Raw genomic sequence first — 20,190 nt, 5'->3', positions numbered from 1 at the left:
AAAAATATATATCTCCTTCCTAGAAACTGTTTAAATAGTTTAGAATCTGACATATATTTGAAATGCCACGCATTTCAAAAACATTTTTTAATCTTCACATCCTCTAAAACAAGCAATATTAATTTGATTAAAAAAAACAAACAATAATAGACAATTCAACTGCCAAAGCAAGTACCCTTCTCCTTCCGACACACACGTACAATCACTCTCAAACATAAGAGTACAATGTATTTCTATCATATAGCAAATAACACGTTTAAATTTATATATATTGTACAATACATATTTATTCAATGAAGAATTGAACCATTTAAAACATTTTTTCTGTGTACATATTTAACAGCAGCATTATTATAGATTTACATCCCTTTTTAATTCCATAGTTTGTTGAAAACATACAATTGAAAAACGCGTTTAAAGTCAATCATTGTCTCTAGAACATTGACCATTGGAGGCACATAACAGATTACATGGAAGAGATGCCTTAACACAATTGCATCTTTTGGAGCATCCCTTTGATGAACAGTTACATTTAATCAGATTTTGTGAGGCATGTGTAAGGTCAGTCAAAGTGGACCACTTTGGCATCCCATCTTCTTTCCAACCAAAATCTGATTTGGAAGGAAGACTAGAGTCTTTAGCAAGAGAGCGTTTCCATACATAACCAGCTTGGTAAACTGCTCGATTTAAATGCTGTTTGAGAGCTTCACGAGTTGGTGGCATATTGTCTGGAAGGCGTGACTTTTTTTTGTTAAAAAGTTCATGCCGGCATTCATTGACAGCAGATAAGTTGGTTGCTCTGTCAAACAACAGACAAATCTCTGGATGATGTTGAAACGGCTGGCTATATGTTCCTTAGAGGGTTGATTAGCAAGAGCTTTAAATGAGTCTGTAACATCATCAAATGCGGCCCAAACTGAACATGCTATTTTCTTTCCCTTCCCTGCAAATGAGCTGACACTGTCACACCCCGTAAAGGCATGGAAGAAGGATATAGCCAGAGATTTTTCAGGACACAGGGGTTCAACAATTGAGTGGATAGGTATCAGACTTCTATGTTTTCCTGTACCGTAGTTGACAAACAACTTTTCCATTCCCAATGCAGCAAACTGTGATATCAGAATGATAACCACATCTGTTCGTGTAACCCCAGAATTGAAGTGACACTCGCTTCCATTTCTAAAAAATGCCATTCACAATTTTCACTAATTTGTGTGGTACACTATTGACAATGCTATTATGATCTATATTGAGGGGTGATATGAATGTATGATTTCTTATTTCTGCTCTTATAATATCAACTGCTTTTTGTATTGCAAGATCATCATTTGAATCTAAATCGGCAATAGCTGCTTGTGAAATAATATTCCCCTCTTTGAAAGTAAGCAAGACTTCCCGCCCATCCCTGTATTCCATTAAAGAAGGAACTCTCGATAGTAAATTTTCTTTGAATCTAGTTTTATGTACATATACATCGACAAATTTATGGCATTTAATTTTGACAAAAGTAAATTGTAGAGATCATTCAGCTTAAACACAACATTTGTGTCTGTGCGAGCTTTTTGTTGATCAATAAAATTGACAATATCCTGTGTGCATTCTGCAATGTGTGTTTTGTATTTGTTGTCTGAAGTATTTTTACATCTAAAATCGTCTGCTCTTCTGTGGAACAGTATAAGGCAAGGCTTATGATACTTTGCTTCCACCGCAATAAGATCACCCTCCGCAAATACTCTAAGAATACTTGTATCTGAATGAAGGACAGCTTCCTCGTAGACTTTTTGTGAGAGAGCAAGAGTCCGTACCTCAGTCAATTCCCCTTCACAACCCTTACAAAACAAGCAGTGTTTCCTTACATGTGATGTGTTTAATGTGCCTCTTGTATCAGGACTTGCAACGGCTTCACTATTACATTGATTTATCTTCTTTGCAAGCCTTTTGAGTTTTGATTTATGAAACCTGTGTCTGCAATTCTTGTGGTAAAGTCCATCATTGTCTCTCAAAAAATTAGCAAGACATTTCACAGGTTGGTTAATATTGAATTTCAATGCTATTGGCAATCTACCTGAGTCATGAAAAAGTTTGATATCCTCAGAAATTGCAACATAAGTGTCTTCAATACAATTTAATTTGGTTGCTTTTTAGGGTTTGTGAGAAGAGAATTTTCAATGGTTTCTTGACAAAACAGGCACTTCGACCAGTAAATTTCAGGGGAAGCTTGATCGAGTCTTGGAACTTTGTTCAGATTTTTACAGTCGACAATGGATGTCTGCCGCTTCTTTCCTCCTGCCATATCAGCGCATTCTAGGAAGGAAAGAAAAATAAAACAAAACCCCATGACATACTCAAGAGATGATATTTATAGTTATTTCCTACAAAGTGTGAATTACGTAGTTTATCAAGTTACAGAAAATGTTACCATCTTAAGGCGATATAGGGTAGCTTGAGAGCTGACAGAATGAACAAGTTTGTGGGCGTGCGAGTGTGTGTGTGTGTGTGTGTGTGTGTGTGTGTGTATGCGTGTGAGTGTGTATTTGTGTGTGTGTTTGCGTGAGAAAGGTTAAACACATATTAGTTGACGGGGCTTGGATAGCTCAGTGGTAAGATTCTCTGCAAAACAAAAAAATAACAAAACAACAACAACAACACACACACAACGAACACATACTTCCAAATACCTGTTAGAATGGAACTTTAGTCCTTGCAATCTTGACTATTCAACAAATCAAACTAGCATTCCAATTTGACGAGGTCCCCAGGCATGATGCTTATTAATTTCAAGGAAACAAAGGACTGTGAGGCTGGCAAGTAGAAATGTAACAAACAAGTCAATACACTGTTTAAAAAAAAAACATGAATAAGCAAAAGGTAAAACAATGTGTGTGAATATTAGCGTGTATTTAAAGAATTATGTATGGAGATGTTCTTTTTTTGATCAACTGAGTTAATAATAAATTAGTTATCTTTTTTTTTTTCTCGGGCAGCAGTATTGATAAACACCGTTATTCTATCATCAATCATCGACAGGCTAATCTATATCGAATCGAATCTAAAAGGGTCTAAATTTAGTACTGACATAACACATGCAACTTATATTATATTAAGATAGAAAAATATGTTCAGATCCAAGCATGGGCCATAATCTTACTCTATCTATTGCATCCTGGAGGCTTATTGTGTGTTTAGAATGATATTACTGTGACTCAGCTTTGATCTGACCCAATTCTTTTTTCACAACTCAATTCTTTTGTCATACATTGCGCGATACTTATCGCACTAGCATGCGCATAAAGTAAAATAACATCACGATGATATAAGACATTTATAATAGATGAAAAAGATTGTTCCTTACCTTTTCAACGAATATCGATTGCACAAAATAAAATTGTAGTTTGTTGACATCGTTCAAAAGACAAAACTCATTCTCTCAGTTATTTTTTAGACAACACATGATGCCATTGTCGGTAGATGGAGCTGTCGTTATCTCGAAGGGAGAGGCGGTGACAGATGACAAAACCGCATTTCGATTTAGCATTATTGTACTGTACACACTGGTTGAAAGAAACCTCTTTAACTGCTTTAAATATTTTTTTTAGTCTTTTGTTGTTGTTTTTATCGTTTACAGGCGCTAAGACATCCTAGTACATACTTAGTAAAGGATAGGTCGTCCTAATGACTCATCGTTTTGTTGCACGGGCAAAAAAGGACAATTTTTATTGGGGTTTTTGTCTGCGGTCAGAAGACAAAAAAATTGTTTTAAAATAATCAAAAGCTAGATTTTTGGTAAATAATAATGGAAAACATTAAAACAAAAATATTTCCACGATCAAAAACTAATCAAGATGTTCTTAATGGGTGAGAATGTTTGTTTTTTATACTTTTGTAATCGAGCGCCAAAACGTCACAAAGTGCGCGTTTTCACTAGACTTTACGACGAATTTTAAGGTCTTTTCAATAAAAATGGTATTTGGAGCCACCTATTTTTCGAATCTTCATAATTTTCTGCACCAATTTGTATACTTAGTTTGCTGGTTACAAAAAGTGCACAAAACGCACGGAACTTGCCGCTAAGAAAACGGACTATACTGTTTGAAAAAAGGTACAACGGAATCCGCATAAAGTCAACACTATTAAAGTCACCTTCTGCTTAAAGCCAACATTTTCTGTTCTTTATCTAAGTGTGTTCCAATGTAAATTGATAAAATCAATTCTGCTGAAAATCAGCCACGCTTTCTGGTCTTGCGGTGTTGGCTTTTTCAGGATTCATTGTAGCGATATGACGTATTCATAATGTTAACGTTTCTCTATGTGCGGCTATGTGGTCTTGTGGCATGGTACTCGCTTTCGGATCTGACTGTCCTGGGTTCGAGCCTCGCTCGGCGCATAGTTGAGTCCTTGGAAAAGGCTCTTTACTCACATTCTCTCACTGTCATTGTTTACATTATAACGACTGTCTTCAATAAAACATAAAAACTTGATACAAGACTCATATTTATTTAAAACAATAAATTGATTAGTTTACCATTTACCTCACCCTGGAATGATGATATTGATTTGAAGCAATATATCACAAATTTCCTTCTTGTTTATTACATTTTGCCAATTTTATGTTTGTTTATCTATTATTTCTTATCACTAACATCTTCAACGAGAATCAAAACGAAAAAGAGTAATTCGATGTGCATATTGATTTTAGTAGCGCATACTTACAATTATTTTTTTAAAACTAGTATTAACTAGGACCCTAGAATTTTGGCCATAGAACTCTTCTTTCAAACATCGATCGATTTAAATGATCTATCACTTGGCAAACTCTTTCAATTCTGAGACTTCGCGAAGTTAACTAATGATCTTGTCAATAATGGTGTGTTGTTAATATCAACGTTGGCTCTCAGTAGCGGCAGTTTGGTGTTTATAAAGTTGACTTTTTTCTCTCCTCTCACTTAACATCTTATTTATATTTTTTTCTGCCACATGGTTTCAAATTTTGACAAACTACAATTTGAAGTACAATTTTTCGAAATTTTAAACAAATTCTTTTATTTATTTAATATTATCTATTTTTATTATATAAATTTCAAATGAATTCGCAGCAGGCTCAAACCATCGAGGTATCAAAGAACCCATTCCGCCTCAACATGGTACTACTAGGAATAACACAGGCATGGTAATGCTTATACCTATTTTGCATATTGTTGTGTTCACTTCTTTGTTGTTGTTTTTATTTTTGTCTGTTTGTTTCTTTTGATTATTAAACAGCAATATATATATATATATATATATATATATATATATATATATATATATAATATAATAATAATAATAATAATAATATATTAATAATAATAATGACAACAATAATAATAATAATAATATAATAATAATAATAATAATAATAATAATAATAATAATAATAATAATAATAATAATAATAATGATGATGATGATAATATATAATAATAATAATAATAATAATAATAATAATAATAATAATAATAATAATAATAATAATGATGATGATAATAATAATAATAATAATAATAATAATAATAATAATAATAATAATAAGAAGAAGAAGAAGAAGAAGAAGAAGAAGAAGAAGAAGAAGAAGAAGAAGAGGAGGAGGAGGAAGTCTCGAATGATGAAATCTCCATTTATTTCTCTTCCAACACAGGGGTCAAAGAGGTCATCGAAGTTGCCATCCTCTGGTGAGATTTGATTTTCCTTATTGTTCGTTTATGACCCACTGTTTCAAATCGCTTTTCTGTCGGAGTTGACCTGTCACTGAAAATTGGATTTTAAGTGTAGAATATGAAATCATCCATCCCCGCTCTTTTACGTCCCGTAATCCTTAGAATCTGCCGATACATCCTGCCATTAAAATATTTATGCCACCTTATGATTCAGTATACAACCTATTCATTATTAGTCATCTGAAGGACTTGTTAGATACTCACTTCCAATGATTTTGGAACCGGAAAAGTAAAGCATGAAACGTCACGACTTTTTTTCTTTATTGATTTTTAATTTTCAACCGTCAGTAGCTTTTGATTGGTTCACTCTAAAATGCTATGACGATTTATTCATTCAGCAAACTCTATTTCGTACCTGTCCTGTCGAGAATACATCCGGCATCTGCTTATTTTTGATGTAACGTTCAACCAGATGCTCTGGAGTCGTTGGACTTTTGCCGCCACTTGTTCAAGTGGGAAAAACCGCCATACATCACTGATCCAGGGTGGATGTTGTTAGAGAGATCATCATGGACTTGGGGACCTTAACCCTCTCCTTACCAGCCATTTTCAAGATTTTCCCCCAAAACTTCACACCCAACTAACACAAAAATAGATTTTTTACTACTCAGGCATAATAGCAGTAACATTCTTGCGATGAATAATTTCTTTAGCAAAACGTGCTCTTCAACACACAGTGTATTTTATTTCAATTTTGTGATGTACAAAAGAAATTTGAATAAGAAAATTGTTAGTTGTATCGTAACGAATGTGACGATTTTCATATGATTGGTAAGGAGAGGGTTAGTCTTGCTGGTACAGAAACCGAAACTAGCAAAATGTGCGGCTATTAATATTTGATATCATTGAAATGTAGTATTTATTCACATCAACATTCATAAATATCAATGAACGAGGCGATAAAGTTTTTAGATTCTCAACAAAGGGAATAATGGACCAAGTAACTATAACAACTAATCCTCTCGTGTTCAATGGTTGTGTTTTGTAATGCAGGCGAGCGTCCATAGCGCAAACGGGTACCCTTGCAAGCATTAAACCGTCCCAATTGTATTCAATAGTCTGATGTCACTTCGCCCAGCAACGGCGAGCAGCTTGGTTCTAAACAGAGAAAATCGGTACTTTTTATTCTTCATGCTGGCTAGAACTTTTCGTATGTCATGTAATCAGAATGTATAAAAGTCAAAATTTGATCATATTTATAATGTTTGTCTCTTTTGGATACACTTTTATGCTCGTCCGCCATTGTTCCAATAGTTTAGAGCCAGTTACTAAGGTACTATGCGTCATTAAGAGGGAAATGAAGTCATGACTGTTGAAGCCTATTATCGGTGAACTTCTTGGATGCAATGGTTGCACGCCTGAACGGTAATGAAGAGGTCTGAAGTTCTATCCCGGGTCGAGGCAGGCTGATTATTATTATTATTATTATTATTATTATTATTATTATTATTATTATTATTATTATTATTATTATTATTATTATTATTAATTATTATTATTATTATTTTTTGATGATTTTTCCTGCACTTTTCTTTCTGCTTTGTCTGGCACTGTTTCACATACATACACACACACACACACACACACTCAAACGCACACACAAACATATACACACGCATTTGTATATCTTTATACTAATAAAGAAACCCACCGTCTCAAAACGATATGATGTTTGAATGAAAAAGATGAAGAAAATTGAATTTTATGAATAATCATATTTAGGAAAGTTAAATGTTTTGAAATTAAGAAAACAAAACTTAAAACAAAACTATCAAAACACTAAACATGGAACGTTTCGGTTTTAAAATATTATACATTGGCTTTATCTATCTGGAATTATCGTGATCTATAAACGTTTTAACTGTTTTTGTGATTGGTTGAGGATGGGTTTGAGTCATCAGCCATCCGTGTTTATTATTTTGTGTTAAAAAAAAATAAATTTATTACATTCCTTTTTACTGTTCACACCTTCTAGTAGCTTAATATTTAAATAATTTTCAATCGTTTTACAACCATTCAAAATCCATTGATTCCACAGCAGCATCAAGCTCTACACATTCACAATCACAAGCAAAGGTGAGAAAGTTGTCGGTGCTTGTCTGTTTATTATTTATTGTTTTCTTTTTTTTACAAGCTGCACGGTGGAGAGATTGTATATCCAGGCATTTTTTTTACAGATTTTATCACGTTTGATGTGGTTTTGTGTCACTTATAGGTGCCGAAAATTATAATAAAAATAGTGCAAGAAACAAAGAAAAAAATTGATTTTTAATGAATTATGAAATTATACTTCTGTAGATCTTACATTATAGCATTCCAACGAATCCTTTTGTATTCTTGTTACAATATAAATGTCTCACTTACGTGCTTTTAGCGTTTATGAAAAGCTATTAAGTTAGTTTTCTTTTGTTTTATTTCTTTCTGTGAAAAAGGAAGTCGGTTTCACCAAAGTAGATAAAGAGGAAAAAAAGACAAAAGAGAGAGAAATAGAGGGAAGAAGGAAATCTGCCAGCATATCTTCACAAGAAGATTACGTGTAACTATTTGAATTTTCATGTTACAAAGTAGCTTTATAAATGAAATTTATAAATGGTTAACCAAATTCTGTCATTTGCAAAAATCAAATGTATAAATGTCACAATGTCATGAGCAACGATCAAAGTTTTAAATTTAATTCTTTTGTCATTTGCAACAATGGAATTTATAAATGATTAACCGTTGTTGTCATGTCATTTGCAACAATGGAATTTATAAACGGTTAACCTATCTTGTCATTTGAAACGGTCAAATGTATAAATGGTTAGCCTTTGTTATCATTTGCAAAATTGACATCTATAAATAGTTAGTTTTGCTGCCATTTGCAAAGATGGATTTTTAAAATGGTTAACCTCTATTTGTCATTTGTAACACTCAAGTGACATCTTGTTATATATTTGGCAAATTCGATTATTAGTAAAACCATGGCTCCGAAACCACTGGACCAATCTTTACCAAATTTTGGATGGTGTTACAATTGACATGAAGATGGTTTGTGTGCATTATTAGATTTATTAGACACCGTTATAATTTTATCGAAATATCAGATTTCTTTCGTCAAATCTCATCGAAAACACACGCCATCATTTTAGCACGTTGGCTTTTGTGTCAACCTTCCGATTAACGAGTATGACCAGAGAGCTCTCTGATGTGACAATGAGGTTGGAGTACTTGCATTGAATCGATTCAAGGTAGTGATTCATCTCATTATTTTGAATACAGTTTTAATTAAAGTTATGTCAACCAGTTTCCCAATGCGTTCTACGATAAGTGAGTGAAATATATAAGGTATTAAATGCAGAATAATAAATTTTGAGTTGATCGATTGATCATCACATTCATTGAGCGGACAGCTATGCTTGTAATAAAATAATACTAAATTCATTTATGCCTATATAAGATGATAGTAACAATCTTTCAAAATTATATACTAGTGATCAAAAGAAAGTATAAACTTGTTTTACCTATAGAATTGGTATGGAATATTGTTCTGGTTTATTTAAAACCTATGTGTAATCATAGTACTATCATTTATCTTTCATTTTGTTAGAATTTGTAACGTTTATGGTAGATCTTGTATGCAACATAGACTTTTTAAAACATGACCTTTTAAAAGGGAAGTAACAAGTCAAAACATACACTATGATTTTGACAAACAATGACATTATAATAAAATTACTTGCGTTCATTTCATTTGAAATGAAGGTAAATCTAATTCAATCAGTAACGAGTATGTCCCCCGTTAGCTCCAATCACAGCATTGCATTTCCTACGCACGGCATTGGTCAATGTGGTCAGCTGGTGTTGAGGAATGTTATCCCAAGCTGTTCTTATGGCGTGGAACAGTTGTTGTTCATTTTGCGGGTCTAACGAACGAACTTGGCGGCCGATTATGTTCCACACATTTTCTATCGGATTTAGATCGGGGGATATTGCAGGTCACAGGCTGATAATGTTCACATTATTTGCTGCTATACAATCCCTTGTTACAATAGCTCGGTGGGATGGTGCATTGTCGTGTTTAAGTGAAAATTTTGGATGTTCATGTAAACATGGAAAACATGGAGTTGTAAAATGTGCTGGATGTACCTTGCACCGGTTAGGGATACATTTACTTGAACTAGAGGTGTCCTACAGTCTCTGCTTATTCCACCCCACACCATCACTGGTCCATATCCTCTGTTTGGGGATTCCAAGACACAAGAATGGTGAAATCACTCGTGTGATCTTCCGTAACAATGTAATCTAGCGTCATTTCTTCAAATCACACAGCGTGATTCATCTGAAAAGAGAACAGATGACCACGCATGCATTGTCCAGCGCATATGAGCACGGGCCCACTGAAGACGGACCAGCCAGAAGAGAACAAACGACCACGCATGCGCTGTCCAGCGCAGATGAGTACAGACCCACTGAAGACGGGCCAACAGGTGATGTGCTCTTAGAAGTTGTCGCATTAACGGACGTTTGCGATAATGCCATGCTCTCTAAGTCTGCAACGAACAGTGTGTCGACTAATTTGTGTACCTGGGAACTCTAGCGCAGTTTCAGTCGCCGTCCTAAAACAATCCCGTGCGTATAAAACGGTCCTCACCTTGTGTTGTGTTACTCGTGGTCTGCCAGTTCGATTTCGGTCCCTAACCGTTTGTATTATTTCAAATCGATCCACTAAGGAATATACAGTTCTCCTTGTGATATTAAACATTCTTGCGACATTGGTCACAGACTATCCAGCTTGAAGATGACCAATGGCACGTGCACGTTGTTCTGAACTAAGACGTGGCATCGCGCAGATTAATGGAGGGTATTTTGTATTGTGTTTTCCTGACTTGAAAATAGTTCAAGAAGACACGGATGACAAAAAAAATTTAATCTACACACTTCCTGTCCACGGTAAGAGGTTAAAAGGCTAATTTCGTGCGGGACGTGGTGAGCGAATTTCAGGTCAAAAACAAAAACATCGACTATCGGTACACAGAAAGGCTAATGATAAACAACTCAGTGGAAAATCATTAGCCTACGTCAACAGATAAAAAAGTAACGACGATTTTAAATGTGTATACTTTCTTTTGATCGCAAGTATATATAAAAACCCAATTAAAATGTGACTCTTTACAATGAAAAAAAAGGGGGATCTCAAAAGCTGATTTGGTAGTGCAATCGCTTCACATGCAAAGTGAGTCGAGATTTTTTTCTTCTGATCCTCCTGTCACCCTGGAGGGATTGGATAGCTGATCCAGATCTGTTAGACTTTGCAACGAACTTGCATTCAATCAAAATTGTTATTTTCTGTTTCACGTTATAGGAACCGGGATAAATTCCGTCTCCATAGGCCTTATGGCTCTGATGGAAACTAAATTCGGGAATCGCCATCTGACCACCCTTTATGAGATTCATTGGCAAACACCCAGAGACCGACCAGACAGATTTTGATCATGAATAGCTCAACTGATTTGTCTCGATCTGTGTTAATTTTTTACAATACAGTAGTATAATAAACATTAATGTAGATGAGCGTCTATTTGTATTAGTCTTTAATTACCCACAAATATTGCGAGCCCTCCACTAGTATATTATACAGGTACGCATAATCGTCGAACAACGGTGGCCTTTCAAGGAACGTGATGATAAGTCGATCAACTCAAAATTTATGATTCACGTGTTAATAAGATTTGAACTCAATTTCTATTGTCTTAAAATAGACTTCGTAAGAAACCTCCACGGAGCTTGTTATTTGGGAACGTAGAGACACTAGGTCGGGTGATTTCGGAGTCTTAGTGTTACTAAAAAATCCAATTTGTCAAATATATAATAAGATAACATCTCTCTCTCTCTCTCTCTTCTTGTTCATCTTGTTATTCTTGTTCTTCTTCTCCTTCTCCTTCTTGTTCTTGTTCTTCTTGCTCTCGTTGTTGTTGTTGTTGTTGTTGTTGTTGTTGTTGTTGTTGTTGTTGTTGTTCTTCTTCTTCTTCTTCTTCTTCTTCTTCTTCTTCTTCTTCTTCTTCTTCTTCTTCTTCTTCTTCTTCTATTTCTTATACTTCTCCTCCTCCTCCTCCTCCTCCTCCTCCTGCTCCTCCTCCTTTTTCTTTCTTCTTCTTGCGGTACCGCTGTAAGCCTACCTTTGCAAATTCGCGCGCGCGTACACACACACACACACACACACACGCATACATACACACCTATCAAGACACCCTTCATCTAAATATTACACAGTTGACTTATTCAATTTGTTCTATTTCATGTAATTAACACAAGGGTAAACAGCAGGTTATCCCAAGCTGCATCCTATGAGAAGGTGATATTGTCAAGGAATAAGTTAATGGACTTATATGAACGATCGAAGCCAAATTGGTTCCACTTTAAGACGCTGGCAGAGGGAGATTTCATTGTGAGCGATGTTTTAAAAAATTCTTTCTTTCTTTCTTTTTTTAAAATTTACAAATCTGATAACTCAAAATGTAATGAACCACAGATGTTTTGAATAAATTTAGACCCAGCCAAAATTGAGACCCTCCCGATTTTGCCCATTTTCACAAATCTTTGACAGAAGCAAGTTTAAATTCATTGCATAATACGGTGTTCGAATGCAATTCTAAGCATTATTGGGTCTCTCACCACAAATCAGAAATCTAAGAAATCAAACGAATACAAAACAGAGTTGTGAAATTTATAAATCAAAACAACGAAGATAAAAACAAGAAACTGATTTAGATCTTGAAACGCTACAGCAAAGAAGAAAACGTGACAATGTGACATTATTTTGCAAAGGCCTATATAAACGACCATATGAAATAAGAGGAAGCCATCCAAGTTTATGGTTCCCCACTCAAGAGTAGATGTCCACTTGTATTCGTTCATACTATCGACATTCAGACACTGAAATAGTCTCACATCTCCAATGAAAGAAAAATAATGTGATCTGTGGAATCTTCAAAATTAAAGCTGCAGACTTAAAAGGAAGAAGAAGTAGTACAAATGTGGCTATGCGGTATTGTGGTATGACACTCGCCTTCGACTCCCGCTCTGAGCGGCGCATAGTTGAGTCTTTGGAAAAGCCTCTTTACTCACATTCTCCCACTGTAACTCAGGTGTACAATGAATACCTGGCTGTTAACATCGTTATCACTGTCAGAAAAAAAATGTAATACCACCTAACAGGCGTTATGTCTCGTCTTTCATATTAAGTTTTGCTGTTGGCTATGGACCCTTTTCTAGGTGCTATGAGCAAAGTAGTGGATCATCATCATCATCATCATCATCATGGCTTATCTCTCCGGGACATGGCCGCCGCAACTACCAACCGAAACAAGCCTCTGTCCTGTGCCATCCTTCCACTTAGCCACTGGCTTATTCATCCATTCGCTGATGTCTTGTGACCATCATCTTCTCGTTCTCCATCTCTCTTTTTTACTTTCAAAAATACCCTCTAAAATTTTTTTTTCAAGGGTGTCATGTCTCTTGATATGTCCAAAAGAGCAAGTTTTAGTTTCTGTCATCCTGATGAGATATGGCTTCCTAATGTCCAGGGATTCTTTCACATTTGGGTTAGTTTACGTTTCTGTCCAGGGTAGTATTTCATTGATTATATTCTCGTCGTTTTTTTGTAATTGTCCATGATTCACATCCCTATAATGCTGTTGACAAATATGCATGCTCTTAATATTTTCACTTTCAGTTGGATGCTTTCACTTTCCCATAATGTCATCATTTTGTCAATTTTGTTTGGGCAAGTGCTATCCCCCTTTGGATATCAGGGGTCGATTTTCTATCTGTCTCTATTCTTTCCCCAAGACATATATCATATTTAAAATTCTCCAGTTTTTCACCATTAACCAAAATATGAGCTTTTGAACTTTTATCATTGTCCATTACTTTGGCCTTTTTAGCATTTAGGAGCAAGCCTTTGTCCTAACTATGTTGTTTTACAGATTGCACTAGCCTGTCTAATCCAGAAGGTGTTGTTGACAGGAGTGCAGTGTCGTCAGCATATCTCAGATCTTAGATTGGCTGCCACTTAGTGGAAATTGTGCTATATAAATGCTCGAGTTTTTTTAATTTGTTTTGTTTTTTATTGTTTGTTTAATATTATGGTTAGTGATCTCAAAGGCGTTTCGATCAGGTTGTGTAGGCATGGTGAGTAATTTATTTAAGCACACAGCATCAATATGATTAAAATAGTAACTCTACTACAGCACCCATTTAAAACTGTCTATATTTATCTCTTTAATCACTCTAAATATGTTTGCCTTTGAAGCATATTCCAATCTTTCCTTGGAAGAGAATCTTAAGACCAATTTCCCCGTTGATGAATGCAAGGCATTTTCTCTTTAATATTTCAGGGGATAGAAACAATCGACCTTGGGGATGGAGTTGAGCAGAGACCCCCGAGGATAGCAGTGGTAATCGAACTGTGCCCTTTTGGCATTTGTGACCCATCATCTTAGAACGGTATCACGTCAATGTGAGAAATATGGAAAAATATAAGAAAATGGAAAAAAAGAGAAATAAATAAAGGTTAAAAAAAAAGAAAGTTTAAAAGTCAAAATGCCAAGAAATTTGAAATTTAAGTTTTTGTCGTTTCAAGAAACTGCATTTATTTTTGTTTTTATTAGATATATACTCGACACGTCTCATATTTCTGTTCATTAATTCAATTTTGTAACATCTAAATCACTCCAACATAACACCGTTTTGAGGCGGTGGGTCACGTTTATTTCTTTTACGTTATACAAATGGTGTACATTTTACTCTTGATACTCCCATGTAGTAGTCCTCTGGAGCAATAAAGCCCATGGAGCCGGAGATAATCCCGGGCTCTGTAATATTATGTGATTTGCTGCTTTTATTGTTGTAGTTGCCGGAGAGATGTCAGATTATTTCATTGACGCCTTTGTATATTTGGTAACAAAATCCTTACCATTTTAACTGTTTTAAGTTCATTCAAAATGTGAATGGTGGGATATGATCACGATAATCTGTTACCAAGCGCACTGCTGCTAATCATTATAACGTTATATTATTTTGCAGTTTTGATGATAACAATCATAAAAGACGTGGCAATGGCGGTCCTATCCAATGTGAGGCTATTATAAGTCCCGGGTTTGAGAGTTTTTGCCAAGATGAGAGTCATTTAAATCGATCGATATTTGAAGGACGAGTTTTCTGGCCAATTTTTTAAAAATGTGTTTTTTTCCTGATTGAGGCAAAATAGAAGGTGTATCCGGCAATAAAATTAAAACGTAAAATATTTCTTCCAGAGCAGAAAATGAAAATTGAGGTGAACGTTATAAAAAGAAAACAAATGAAAAATAAAATAAAAGATGAAAAAAAAAACAAGTAAACAAACCAGTGCAAAATGAGTGTCTAGCCGGTAACAGTGTTGTTACTGTCCAAAAAAAGAAATAAAAAGAAGAAACATTGCGTTATAGTTATAGTGATACTAGGCTGCTAGAAGCTGTGGAAACGTTCCGTGTTTGGTATTTTGTTGTTTGAAGCTGTTATATTCATTTTTGTTTATTACTTATAGTTATAGGCGTCAATTTTATCCAATATATTTTAAGTGTTCCTGTTAACGTGAGACATCGTGTAAAGCGCGTTGAGCAACATTTGGTAGAAATGTCCCTTTATGAAAGTTCACATTTTAAACAAACCAGTAAGGTTAATAAAGGAATATCCATCCACAGGTGAGCGAGGGATCCACTGTAATATTGATGGACAAAAAATTCTTCATAAATAATGCCTCTGATTACTTGAGAATGGACCTCAGAGCCAACGGACCCCGTTTCCCCAACGAGAACATGGTGAAGAGAGAGCTGGAGAGAAAATCTTTGTGGAATAAGTAAGTAGCGGCCACCAAGACAATTCCTGTTAATGTAACAAAATACTATACTCTATATATCCTAATAAACGCAAATTGTGCGTGAAAAACAATACATGTCGATTTTTACAACGCTAAATCATTATGCATTGTTATCTTATAGCTTTTATTGGTGTTTTTTTTTTTCAGTGTGACATTAACTCTTTCCGTAACAAAATCCACTTTAAATAATAAATATATTCCCTTTATTCATCCCATAGGGGAAGTTTGTCTCTCGGGTCTATTACAGGGGATGACTGCGTACGCAAATTGAGCTAAGGCGAGGTGACTTGCTCAAGGCCACACAGCGCAGCGGCGGGAGATCGAACACGATACCTTTCGAGTACGAATCAAAGACCGTACCGCTGAGCCACGCTGACCCCAAAACTTTTATAAAAACTTAAAAATTATGATAACAACGAAAAGGCTCTCTTGGTGAAAAACTGTAAGACATGATATCAGGCTAAAAGTAAAATCAAGTCAACTTGTAAAGAGTAAAAGAAGAAATGTGCACCATCGAGTCAATCCGGTATCATGAAATTCGGACCCACGATTAGGAATGATCTCCCTCAATCTGTGAGAGTTTTGAGCTCAATAGACATTTTAAAAAAAACCCAACAACCCTGAAAGCATTTTTTTTTCAGAAAATATTTACTTAATTGAACTTTAAATGTATTGTATGTGACTTCTGTATTGATGATGTTTTTGATGCCCGTTTTATGTTATTAATGTTTTGATATTGGTTGATTTGGACTTGCAACAATATTGTTTCCTAGGTAAACAATGCCCTTTTAAAAAACATTTTAAAGCGCTTTGAGGTTCCGACGAAAGGCGCTATAGAAATTTGTTTGTAATTGTTACTATTATGTCTGGAACGAACAAGGCCATTAAAACAAAGCTTCAAATTATTTTTTTTAAAAGATATGAATTATGAAAATTTAGAGTTCAGAGGTCAAAGAGACAAAGTCCCTATCCTTGATGAAGGCATTTTTTTTCTCACTCAAATGTTTAATGAATTCAATCTAAAGAGTTGCGTTTCACATCGATATAAAACAGTTTTGTGAAGATAAGTCTAAAATCGTTGATATGATGTCCTACCTTTATTTGATTTTGCCAATGCTGATAAACCACATAATAAACCAGTCACATTTTCTAACGTTTATTCCAGATTCCAAACGGATTTTTTGGCGGGAATGTACAAACGGAAAATGAAGGAACACTATTCTTGGAAGTATCCCTGAGACACACTGTTTTGGGCCTCAAAAAAACAAAAATACCACCAACACCAACACCAACACCAACAACAACAAAAAGAAGAAGAAGAAGAAAAATAATGAGAATAATAATGATAATAATAATGATAATAATGATGATGATAACAATAATAATAATAATAATAATAATAATAATAATAATAATAATAATCATCATCATCATCATGATCAAAGTGATAACAATACTATTTATAATAACAATAATGATGATAATAATAATATAATAATAATAATAATAATAATAATAATAATAATAATAATAATAATAATAATAATGATAATGATAATAATAAATAATAATAATAATAATAATAATAATAATAATAATAATAATAATAATAATAATAATAATAATAATAAGAAGAAGAAGAAGAAGAAGAAGAAGAAGAAGAAGAAGAAGAAGAAGAATAATGATAAACGTAAATCATCATCATTGTGTCCTACGTCGTCGTCGGCCCTCATCAAAGCTATTTTATTACCAACATCTTAATTAAGGTTGAATGAAGACAAATTAGTGATACTGTTAAGATCTACAAGTCTAGTTAGGTAGTTATCTGTGATGTAAGGGTGAAAAAAATGAGAGTAAAAATGGAGTTTGAAAATTGAAAATACATGTAGTTGGTTTCAAGGCGTGTGTGAACTTAACAACTAAATGGAAGAATGGATGGATGCTTAACGACGCTTGGGATGATTGACGACCTGTAAAGTGCTGTGACATCATCAATCTGTGACCAACCGTCTCAAACCGGTATGACCCTGACACTGGGAATTTGATTGAAATCCGGTATCATGATGTAATTTTCGCCAAATTTATTGCTTTGTTGAGGAGATGGTTGGGAATTCTTAAACTGCGAAAATTCGAAAAATTTTATGTGTTCTGGTTACTTTCAAAACAAGTTCAATTTTCCCAAAATGGCCCATTCGTGCATACTGCCGAATCGACACGGTTGGTCATATTATTTGACTTTCGTTGTGAGAATCAATTGACAAACATTGACTCCCTAACTGGTGACTTCATATTAATTTCAGTACCATCTATTGAAGGTCATTCCGTCACTAAGTATAATTGTGTTTGAAAATGGCGAATCTGATTAGAATCGACGGGTTAAAACATGAGCTTTTATATAGTGCAATATCAACTGAACGTGTTCAAAGCGCTTTGCAGGGGGTCCCTGGCCAACAGCAACATTTAACACATGGGACGGTACATGACGCCTTTTAGGCGACATTAAATTTTTTGTTTCGGACAGAGACAACGCTGTTAACGGCCAGGGCCTCATTTTACACCTGAGTACGGTGAGAGAATGTGAGTAAAGAGTCCCAGGACTCGACTATGCGTTAATATAATTCATTGACAGACAAAGACAACCTAACTGCAATTTCATATTAATTTCAACACAATCTATTAAAGTTCATTCTAAATTTATTATTTGTGTCAAAAAAATGGCGAACATGGATAGTACTGAACAGAAACAGTGGATCCCATTTGACTAATTTGTTAATAACTTCATTGACAGACATAGATAACTTAACGACCAATTTCACATTAATTTCAGCACAATCTATTAAGATTCATTATGCCGTTTGATAATTGTGTTTAAAATGGTGAAAGTAGTACTAGATAGAAGTAAAAGCGGTGGGCTTATAATCATTGATCTCGCTCGTTGAAAACATAATCAATTGACGGACATTGACATTCAACTGACCCTGATTTCATACGAATGCAAATGTTTCTGTTTGAAGCTCGAGGAATACAAATAACATTAATACAATTGAATGGCAGCTTCAATCGAATTCACACCATCTGTCTTCGTAAATTAAATTGAAGCTTCCATTATTTCAGAACCATCCACTAGAATCATCCTGTCATCAAATCATTCTTTCGTACTCTGAAAAATAAACCCTGTTTTCAAAATTTTCAAAACCTGGACTCGGAAGTAACAGGTTTGAGAGTTTTTGACAACATGAGGGCCATTTTAATTGATCGACATTTGGAGGAAGAGTTTTCTGGCCAAAATTTTTAAAATATGTTTTTTTTTTTCAGAGTGCGGCAAAATTTTGTTTAGATATGGTGAGTGGAAAAAAAATAGTAAAGCTAAAGATAACAAAGAACATTATTTCATTGAATTGTAGGTTGTAAATTATATTTCATCAATAAATGTCGTATAAAAGGTTTGATCATCCATTAATAATTTATTCCATTCAAACCAGATATCAGTTATAACAATCATCCATTATATTTTTATCTTTATGTATCTTTATATATTTTAATACTTTATGACACTAAATTATGGAATATAATACAATAAAGTACAGATGTCGTAAATCGCTAAACTCATAAAATTACAATATAGCTTTTCATTTGTTCAAAGAGTTCACCTGATGCAGATACAGACAATGCTTGTGCACTGCATCTCTCTTTTTCTCTCCTTCTCTCTCTCTCTCTCTCTCTCTCTCTCTCTCTCTATCTATCTATCTATCTATCTATCTATCTATCTATCTATCTATCTATCTATCTATCTATCTGTCTGTCTACCTACTACTACTATCTCATCTATCTATCTATCTATCTATCTATCTATCTATCTATCTATCTATCTATTTGCCTGTCTATATATACATACATATATATATATATATATATATATATATAATATATATATCCATCTACCTATCTATCTATCTATCTATTTATCTGTTATCCATCCATCTATCTATCTATCTATCTATCTATCTATCTATCTTTCTATATATCTATCCATCTATCTATCTATATTATTTCTCACAGTATTCCTCTCTATTTGGTCTTGCATCAACATTTTTCAACTTCTTGATACCACTCCCTAGCCTCTCTATCTCTATCTTTCTTTCTCTCTCACACTCTCTCTCTCTCTCTCTCTCTCTCTCTCTTACTTTCTTTCTCTAAGTAAGAGGAAAAAAGAGAAGAAGAAAAAGAGATAGGAAGAGATAGATAGATAGATAGATAGATAGATAGAGAGAGAGAGAGAGAGAGAGAGAGAGAGAGAGAGAGAGAGTGTGTGTGTGTGTGTGTGTGAGAGAGAGAGAGACTACGAAATTATAAAAAATGTGACCCATCGTGTCAATATGGCATTATTTCAGAATGAACAAGTCGAACAAATCAAAGTTTCGAGTCATAGAGTTAAGAAATATTAATAATATTTTGAAGTCAAAGAAACAAACTCGCTCTCCTCAAGGATATCATAAATTTCTTTTACATTAAACCTAGAATAATAGAATCTAAGCTCTAGAT

The 20,190-nt window shown here is 34.3% G+C and overlaps 1 protein-coding gene and 1 long non-coding RNA gene across 2 annotated transcripts in view; one reads left to right on the top strand and one right to left on the bottom strand.

The window, feature by feature from the left end:
* The window catches only part of LOC144968535 (uncharacterized), a 131,506-nt gene extending 114,300 nt beyond the window's left edge, over nt 1–17,206 (top strand). The window contains exons 19-26 of the mRNA XM_078906997.1: nt 5,094–5,167; nt 5,675–5,708; nt 7,792–7,829; nt 8,186–8,289; nt 12,045–12,177; nt 14,129–14,188; nt 15,473–15,627; nt 16,814–17,206. Of these exons, the coding sequence (XP_078763123.1) occupies nt 5,094–5,167; nt 5,675–5,708; nt 7,792–7,829; nt 8,186–8,289; nt 12,045–12,177; nt 14,129–14,188; nt 15,473–15,627; nt 16,814–16,886 (671 nt within the window). The 3' untranslated portion in view covers nt 16,887–17,206. The remainder of the gene's footprint in view (nt 1–5,093; nt 5,168–5,674; nt 5,709–7,791; nt 7,830–8,185; nt 8,290–12,044; nt 12,178–14,128; nt 14,189–15,472; nt 15,628–16,813) is intronic.
* On the bottom strand, nt 1,878–3,709 carry LOC144969655 (uncharacterized). The gene is made up of 3 exons (XR_013644796.1): nt 3,353–3,709; nt 2,679–2,801; nt 1,878–2,304 (listed from the first exon to the last, which is right to left on the bottom strand). It is a non-coding gene; the product is annotated as an uncharacterized LOC144969655 (long non-coding RNA).
* Nucleotides 17,207–20,190: the final 2,984 nt, after the last annotated feature.

Source organism: Berghia stephanieae, chromosome 3 (assembly GCF_034508935.2).
Source record: "Berghia stephanieae isolate SIO BIC M18660-M18661 chromosome 3, UCSD_Bste_1.3, whole genome shotgun sequence".
Lineage (NCBI taxonomy): Eukaryota > Metazoa > Mollusca > Gastropoda > Nudibranchia > Aeolidiidae > Berghia > Berghia stephanieae.
The sequence above is the reverse complement of the archived record's forward strand: the minus strand, read 5'-3'. Positions and strand labels throughout refer to the sequence as shown.